The sequence below is a fragment of the Camelina sativa genome, chromosome 1, assembly GCF_000633955.1.
Source record: "Camelina sativa cultivar DH55 chromosome 1, Cs, whole genome shotgun sequence".
Classification (NCBI taxonomy): Eukaryota; Viridiplantae; Streptophyta; class Magnoliopsida; order Brassicales; family Brassicaceae; genus Camelina; species Camelina sativa.
In genome coordinates, this window is record NC_025685.1 from 30,425 (window position 1) to 37,941 (window position 7,517).

Genomic DNA, 7,517 nt, shown 5'->3' on the forward strand with positions numbered 1-7,517 from the left:
ATACACTGGATGGATGATCGTACTTGCCCTGCATGTCCTGCAATGTTATAGTTCACTATCAGGAGATTTGTCCAGAAAAGAGCAATTATCTGTGCAGAAAAAAGACTCTGGAAAAGTAAACACTTGAATTATTTGCTTTGTCAAGTTTACTCTTCATTTTTAGCTGTGAAATCTCTGTCTGTCTCATATATTTTGATCACTTTGACGCAGGTATATATATCAGGATGCCTGCTGATGGCAATTCTTTCGGTGTTAAATTTGGTGGAGCATTCTCCCCCTCTTTACCATGCATATATTGGAATGACAGTTTTTCTATGGACACAAATCTTTAGTGAATACCGATTAATAAGAGGATTGTGGAGATATTTGAGGGAGAGGAGGGCTGACTATTTCATCAAACTTCTTTTTGCTGCAGCGGTGTCAGTTGTGATTGTGGAATTATTGGTATGTGTAATCGGATAGTCGAATAGTTTCACTAGAAATCAAGACTTTTTCCCTGATCATTTTTTCTTTCAACCTCGTGCAGGTTCATAGCTTCACTGAGAGAAAGCTTTACACTTGGTTTTTCTTGATAGTAGGTGTTGTGGCTTCAATTTTGTTGCACTTTTCAATCCCTTGGAGATCTGGGATACCAGTTTTTGTCTGTATTTCTTGTTGGTTCCTGTCTGTCTTCACTCTGATGCCAGCTGAAATTCCTGACAATAATAACCTAGTGTAAGTTCTTTCCTCTGATTATTTTCCAATGTTTTGTGGTTAACATGACACTGATGCTTCGGGAAACCAAATTTAATACTTAGCAGATCTAGTTACTTTTGAGCTACTCATCGAGAAAAAGGATTGTTCAATAGAATCACAAGAATAGAAATTATGTTGAACACAGCGTTCAGCATCTTTGCTCTGTAGCGTCAATTTTACTTTTGAAATGCTCACTGTTTGATGTCGGTACTATCTCTTCGTTGCAGAGTTATGAGTGGAGCTATTATTGTAGTAATAAGCCTTGCTGCAAAGTGGCTGAACACACATGCAGAAGGGAACAAATTTTGGCAGAGCATCACTTTCCACGAAAGCAGGACGCCATTGTGCTCCATGCTATATTGCATACAGGTATAAACGATTTCTACTTTTATAACTTAAAAATTTTGGTTCTTCGTCTGATAGCTCACCTTTTCTTCGTGCAAATGGAAAATAGATTTTTTTGGTTGGAGTGTCGTCGGTGATGGTGTTTCTGTCGACAAAGCACCGAACACAGAATCAAGAACTACATTCGTCACACCAGTTCATCAACTGGTTTGTTGCCGGTATATCCTTAATCCTCTGTTCTGTTTGCATAATATGTTTCTTTGTGTTTGAGTCTCCGCTTTTTTAACCGTCTTCTATTTTTTGCAGGTTCTTCAATGGTTCTTCCGTTGTTTTCAGGAAATGGCATCCTTTCACGATTAAGTTCAATATTTCTTGGTTTTGCGCCTCCATTCCTTCTTCTGTCTATTGGGTTTGTCTCTTTACAAGTGTTAGTTATATAATTTAGAGTTCGCTGGTTATATGGATCATTGCGTGTTCTCATGTTTCCACCATTTATTGCAGATATGAAGCTGTCTTTTACAGTGCACTTGCCGTTGTACTTTTGGCATGGATATTGTTTGAGAATGCTTCTCATCATTCTAGCAAAGTAAAAGATTCATCTCTGTCAGAAAAAAACACAGAGGAACATGTTACTATCGGAAGCGATGAGAGATACTTGTTGCTATCTGATGTGCGGATTCCTTTGATTTTTGTAAGTCGTCTTCTCTGTTTCCTTGTTTTTTTTGTTTATTATGATGCGAGAGATTATGAACCTGTTACATCTAAAAAAAATAGCTGTTATATGATTTAGTATATGGCTTGTGTTCTGTAGATGGTTCTGTTCAATGTCGCTTTCTTTGGAACTGGGAATTTTGCAAGTATAGCAAGTTTTGAGATATCATCTGTATACCGGTTTATCACAATCTTCAGCGTAAGTGTATCTGCAACCTCGAGCTTTGAAAAAATCTGATTTCCTTTCTTATAATCACACCATAAGATCTTACGTGAACTGTTGATTGCATCTGTACAGCCCTTTCTGATGGCAGCTCTTCTTATATTCAAGCTCTTCATACCGTTCATGCTTGTCATGTGAGTAATAAATAAATAAACACTGAACCAAACCAAGTAATGATAAGTATAAAAACTAATCTTTAAACCTTTTCCATATCGCTGTAAATTGCAGATGTGCGTTCAGTGCAATAACTAAATTAGTGAGAGTACCAAGACTGGGATGTTACTTCCTTGTGATCTTATTTTCAGACATAATGACAATCCATTTCTTCTTCCTGGTAAGTAAACATTCACAGCATCAACGCAGTTGCTTTTTACCTTTTCTTACTGTACATTTATAGCATCAAGCTACATTCATTCTCTGGTGCATTCTTGCTGAAGGATCAGTAATAGATATCCAAAAAAATATATATATAAATTGCAGGTGAAAAACACAGGAAGCTGGATGGAAATTGGGAATAGTATAAGCCATTTTGGGATAGTGAGTGCACAAGTGGTATTTGTGCTATTACTCTTTGCACTTACCAACCTCTACACGAGAAGCATCCGAGTCAGGCCACTCTCAACCTCCCCTTCTCTCAAAACGCTCTGAAGCGCACAATTTTCAAAACTCCCCGCTAATTTTCTTCTCTGTGAAAGGCGTTGTCAGGAGAGAGATATCTGATGGGAAGTTCACAAATGTAGCAAATGAAACCTTTAGTTAGCACACTTCACAATTTTTCATTTAAAAAAAAAAAATCATACGAAGTTTTTGTTTCAAACTGTGAAGCATTCGCTACGAGTTTTTAGAGAAATCTATAGCTAGTATAAATCTGTTCTAAAAACGTGGACTCTTAACCACGCGCATTATTAGCGCGTTATCACCACCGCCCAAAAATCGAGGGTTATAGTCCACCAAATTTGGGTATTTTCTAAAGTTTTGGAAACCGGGGCGCGTGGAGTTTCTTGTCCCATCAGTTCAAACTTGAACGAACGCTCTTCACAAAGCTGATATAGAAGAATTTATATCATTTTTACATCTAATAATTANTCTTATTTTCAGACATAATGACAATCCATTTCTTCTTCCTGGTAAGTAAACATTCACAGCATCAACGCAGTTGCTTTTTACCTTTTCTTACTGTACATTTATAGCATCAAGCTACATTCATTCTCTGGTGCATTCTTGCTGAAGGATCAGTAATAGATATCCAAAAAAATATATATATAAATTGCAGGTGAAAAACACAGGAAGCTGGATGGAAATTGGGAATAGTATAAGCCATTTTGGGATAGTGAGTGCACAAGTGGTATTTGTGCTATTACTCTTTGCACTTACCAACCTCTACACGAGAAGCATCCGAGTCAGGCCACTCTCAACCTCCCCTTCTCTCAAAACGCTCTGAAGCGCACAATTTTCAAAACTCCCCGCTAATTTTCTTCTCTGTGAAAGGCGTTGTCAGGAGAGAGATATCTGATGGGAAGTTCACAAATGTAGCAAATGAAACCTTTAGTTAGCACACTTCACAATTTTTCATTTAAAAAAAAAAAATCATACGAAGTTTTTGTTTCAAACTGTGAAGCATTCGCTACGAGTTTTTAGAGAAATCTATAGCTAGTATAAATCTGTTCTAAAAACGTGGACTCTTAACCACGCGCATTATTAGCGCGTTATCACCACCGCCCAAAAATCGAGGGTTATAGTCCACCAAATTTGGGTATTTTCTAAAGTTTTGGAAACCGGGGCGCGTGGAGTTTCTTGTCCCATCAGTTCAAACTTGAACGAACGCTCTTCACAAAGCTGATATAGAAGAATTTATATCATTTTTACATCTAATAATTAAAAACGTTATTACAATCCACATTCAAGTCTTATGGCTTCAATGAGTGCAGGAGACACAGGAGGAGGATCATCAACAAAGCTTTTTGATGATGTTAGATTTATGGAGTTTTTGACATTGTTATTTGGGTAGAAGCTTTTCATTTCTTCTTCTGCACCCCAACCTCTGTAAAGTATCACTTTACTTGGCTCCTGCGACACCAAAAGTGCTCCTGTTTCTTCCTGCAGAATCAACAATTCAACACCAAACTAAATTTTCAGACGAATCCCAGAAAGCATCACTAATTACTGGTTACTTTTATGTTTATATAGTGTGGTGGTTATGAACTGACCTTGAGCTTTGCGATGACTTCTTGCACTGATGTTCCCTCGGCTCTCCCTTTGACGTTTACAATTGCTAGATGGTTTTTCTGAAAATGCATCTTCAGTGTTTTCGCTAAACCGGTTACTACGTTGCTTCTTCCTACAAATTGAAAGGGAGAATAATAGTCATTCTCAATAACTGTAACTATTATGGTTCCATGTCTACCTCCTACAACTTACAGCCATTGATGGAGATAGTCAAACTCACCTACTGCAAAGGGTGGGCGCTTCTTCATCTTAAGGGCTTGTTTTCTCAGAATGAGCCTTTCTCTATTGGAGAGATCTGTGACCAACCCATCCTTTTCGTTTTTCCTCTCTGTCAGAACTGAGATTCGTGAGCCACTTGATGATCCCAGTTCTTGTTTAGGTACCTTTCTCTCAGCATTCAGGTAGCTCTTTCCCGGCTAAAATCAGCACCCAAAAAAAAAGGGGGTAAATAATTAGATATATCTACACATAGAGACAGAAAGAGGAAAGAGACGAGTTTTAGACATTACAATGGATCTATCATGAAAAGAAGACGCCTTGGCAGAACCGCTCTCCGCAAGCACAGATATATTAGCAGTTGAATCGAGAGAGTTTTCCTCATGTCTCTGAGACAAGACAGATTTAGGTTCATCTTCTTGATGCCCATGACTGCTCGTAGTAAATGTGTCTACTTCACCTTCACTGTCATCCTTAGAATATATTCACCAACACAGTCTCAGAATTCAGGCTTAGTAATCGAGAGAATTTATTAATATTCAAGTGGTGTACTTGAAGCTAGGTTTTATCTAGGTGCCTAGTTACCAGGCATATAAATATATATGCATAGTAGCCATTTGCAAGAAACTTCGAGTAGGCGCTAAGAATCTTACCTCCCAGTTTTCTTCACCAGAGGACGATACTGACAAGTCAGAAGAATAGCCGAGTTCAATTTCTTCTCTTGATTTCTCAGGTTCAGTAAGCTGGTTTTCTGTTTCTTCTTGGACCTACATAAAAAATATGGAGAATTTAGAAGATCAAAGAAGCATATGTGTAGCATCAAGAACTGGTATGAGTATACTGAAACTGTAAATAATTACCACTCTGATACTTGATTCCCCATCTGACCATGTTTCATTGGTCACACTGTCCTCGACCTACCCTCAACCAGCATTCAAATGTTAAGACCATCTTTTAAGGATTGTTAAGCAAATCAAGCTGAGCGACGACACGTATGACTTACCAACTGACGGTTCAATTCATCAATGTTGTTCGAAAGTTTCAGCACATGCAGCTTCAATGACTGCAATAATTTGAGCAGAAAATTAATTAAAAAATCACGCGAGGAATTCACCAAATCAATTTGAAGTTTCCAGATAAGATCGTTTATTAGAGCTTAGAGAATAATTTCGTCATGTCAAAGATTTGTTATGATTTTTTTTTACCTTTCGACGTTGTGCCTCCACAGATCGCTTCAGCGCCTCTCTCTTACTGAGAAGTGTTTGAGGTCGTAGACATGGAGGCCGCTCATAATTCTTTCCACGATACACAATAATTGCATAGCCCTTACTCACTATCTCCACAGCAACTAGTATGCCACCACTTTCTGCTTCCAAGATTTCTGCTACTTCGTGAGCAGCTTCGATGCTATGTTCATTACAAATAATTTTCACAAGTTCCCTATACTTCCAATGAAGATGCATGTTCTCTATTGTTCCATCAAAGACGCCTCGTCTACCTTGAGACCACAACAAGAGAAGTAAGAACGGGACAGTTTACACATAACACGTCAAAGAAAGAAGCCCACGAAAGTTACACATTTACCACAGAAATATACATGAACGACGGAAACAGACTTAAAAACAATGAAATACCTAGTAAAAGGAAAGGCTTCATTTTTAAGCCAATTTTCCGTAGCATGTACTTTTCGTCATCAGTAATACCCTCCTTGTCGACATCAGACTGTTGAGGACTCTCTCTACTCTCCAGCTCCGCCAGAATTTTTTCTGCCTTTGCTTTCCTTTCTAACGCCTAAAGAGCAAACTAACCATTAACAACTAAAAAGGTCCCACAAACCACCAATGTTTTCTAGTATAAAACGTATATTAGGGCATATACCATGGACAACTTGATACTAGTTTTTTCAAGGATGTCCTCAGGAGATTTCCGCTGTCTTGGTTTCATTTGATGGGTTTGTACATGATCCTTCTTATCAGCTTCTAGTTCAGTGTCATCTGTAGCAGCCTGAGGCTTTATTTCCTCTTCATTTTCAGTCATCTTATTAACATGCGTACTTGATTTCTCCATGATCATGGTTTGCCTTCTCCTCTCTTCTATCGCAGAAGAAACTGCAAATGGGAGGAAATCCTTTCCTCTGTACAAGACAATGAAATCTTTATCCCGAGATATCAAAGTTCCTCCAGTCAACCACTGCGACAGAATATATTTTTTTGACTCATCAATAGATATCTTCAGTTATATGGGGCGCCAAAGGGCATAATTTCCTATTGTTTGCAAACAGACCACAAACAGTTTGATCATTTTAAAGTAAACCAGCAACCTTTAACTCTTCGGCCATCAGCTCGCTATTAGTGTTCTGTACTCCTCTCTTCACTGCTATCTTGGCAAGCTCACATTTCTCCCAAAGCTTGACAATTGCAACAGCTAGTCCCTGCAAATTTCTATTTCTACCTGGAAGTCACAGAAAAGGTAAGCCAGAATAAGTTAACAATCTTCCGTGTCTAAAAGTAAGCCAAAATCAGGTGAAAACAAGCTCACCTAAAGCAAAATGGCAAGGGAGTGGTCTACCAAGTCTCCTTATAGTGGTCATTTCATCATCAGTTAGTTTTGGACTCAGGCCATATGGGAGAAGGCGAAATGGTCTCCTGTAGTCAGGCACTACGGCTGGCAGAAGATCACCATCTACTGGAAGGGGATCATATGCCCACCAGTCAGTGAATCTTGGACCTAATCCTTCTAGCAATTGGTCTGCTTCTTCTACTAGCTGAACTTCCCCGGGTAATTGAAACCGAACCTTATCCGGAGAACCAACGCCTTGAATTAACAGGGGCTTAACCGTTTTATTAGTAACACTCAGGGAAGAAGATTCTGCAATGGCCAGTTTCTCTCTACTATCAACCATTCCCTGATCCATAGATGATGCTCCTGAAGCAGTTTCCAAGGAAGAGTCATGTGCCAAATCCCGATCAGACACAAAATAAGGATACTGATAATTTACCCCTCTATACAACAAAATCTTGCTTCCAGACCTCCAAATGACCAAGCCTCCAGTTTTCGTCTG

General features: G+C 38.7%; 1 protein-coding gene and 1 pseudogene across 4 annotated transcripts in view; one reads left to right on the forward strand and one right to left on the reverse strand.

Annotated features, from left to right (window-relative positions):
- LOC104721701 (GPI ethanolamine phosphate transferase 1) overlaps positions 1 to 2,894 on the forward strand; it is a 6,751-nt gene extending 3,857 nt beyond the window's left edge. For 2 of the 4 annotated variants that reach the window (XM_010469443.2, XM_019243650.1), the window contains 10 exons: positions 211 to 444; positions 527 to 714; positions 963 to 1,104; positions 1,190 to 1,298; positions 1,387 to 1,489; positions 1,582 to 1,771; positions 1,892 to 1,990; positions 2,090 to 2,148; positions 2,243 to 2,348; positions 2,495 to 2,894. In XM_010469443.2, the coding sequence (XP_010467745.1) occupies positions 211 to 444; positions 527 to 714; positions 963 to 1,104; positions 1,190 to 1,298; positions 1,387 to 1,489; positions 1,582 to 1,771; positions 1,892 to 1,990; positions 2,090 to 2,148; positions 2,243 to 2,348; positions 2,495 to 2,662 (1,398 nt within the window). In that variant the 3' untranslated portion in view covers positions 2,663 to 2,894. Of the gene's footprint in view, positions 1 to 34; positions 116 to 210; positions 445 to 526; positions 715 to 962; positions 1,105 to 1,189; positions 1,299 to 1,386; positions 1,490 to 1,581; positions 1,772 to 1,891; positions 1,991 to 2,089; positions 2,149 to 2,242; positions 2,349 to 2,494 lie in introns of all 4 variants that reach the window. The other 2 variants (XM_010449522.2, XM_010443185.2) reach the window with 2 other exon arrangements.
- Positions 3,418 to 7,517, reverse strand: part of LOC104702873 — a 5,583-nt pseudogene continuing 1,483 nt past the window's right edge.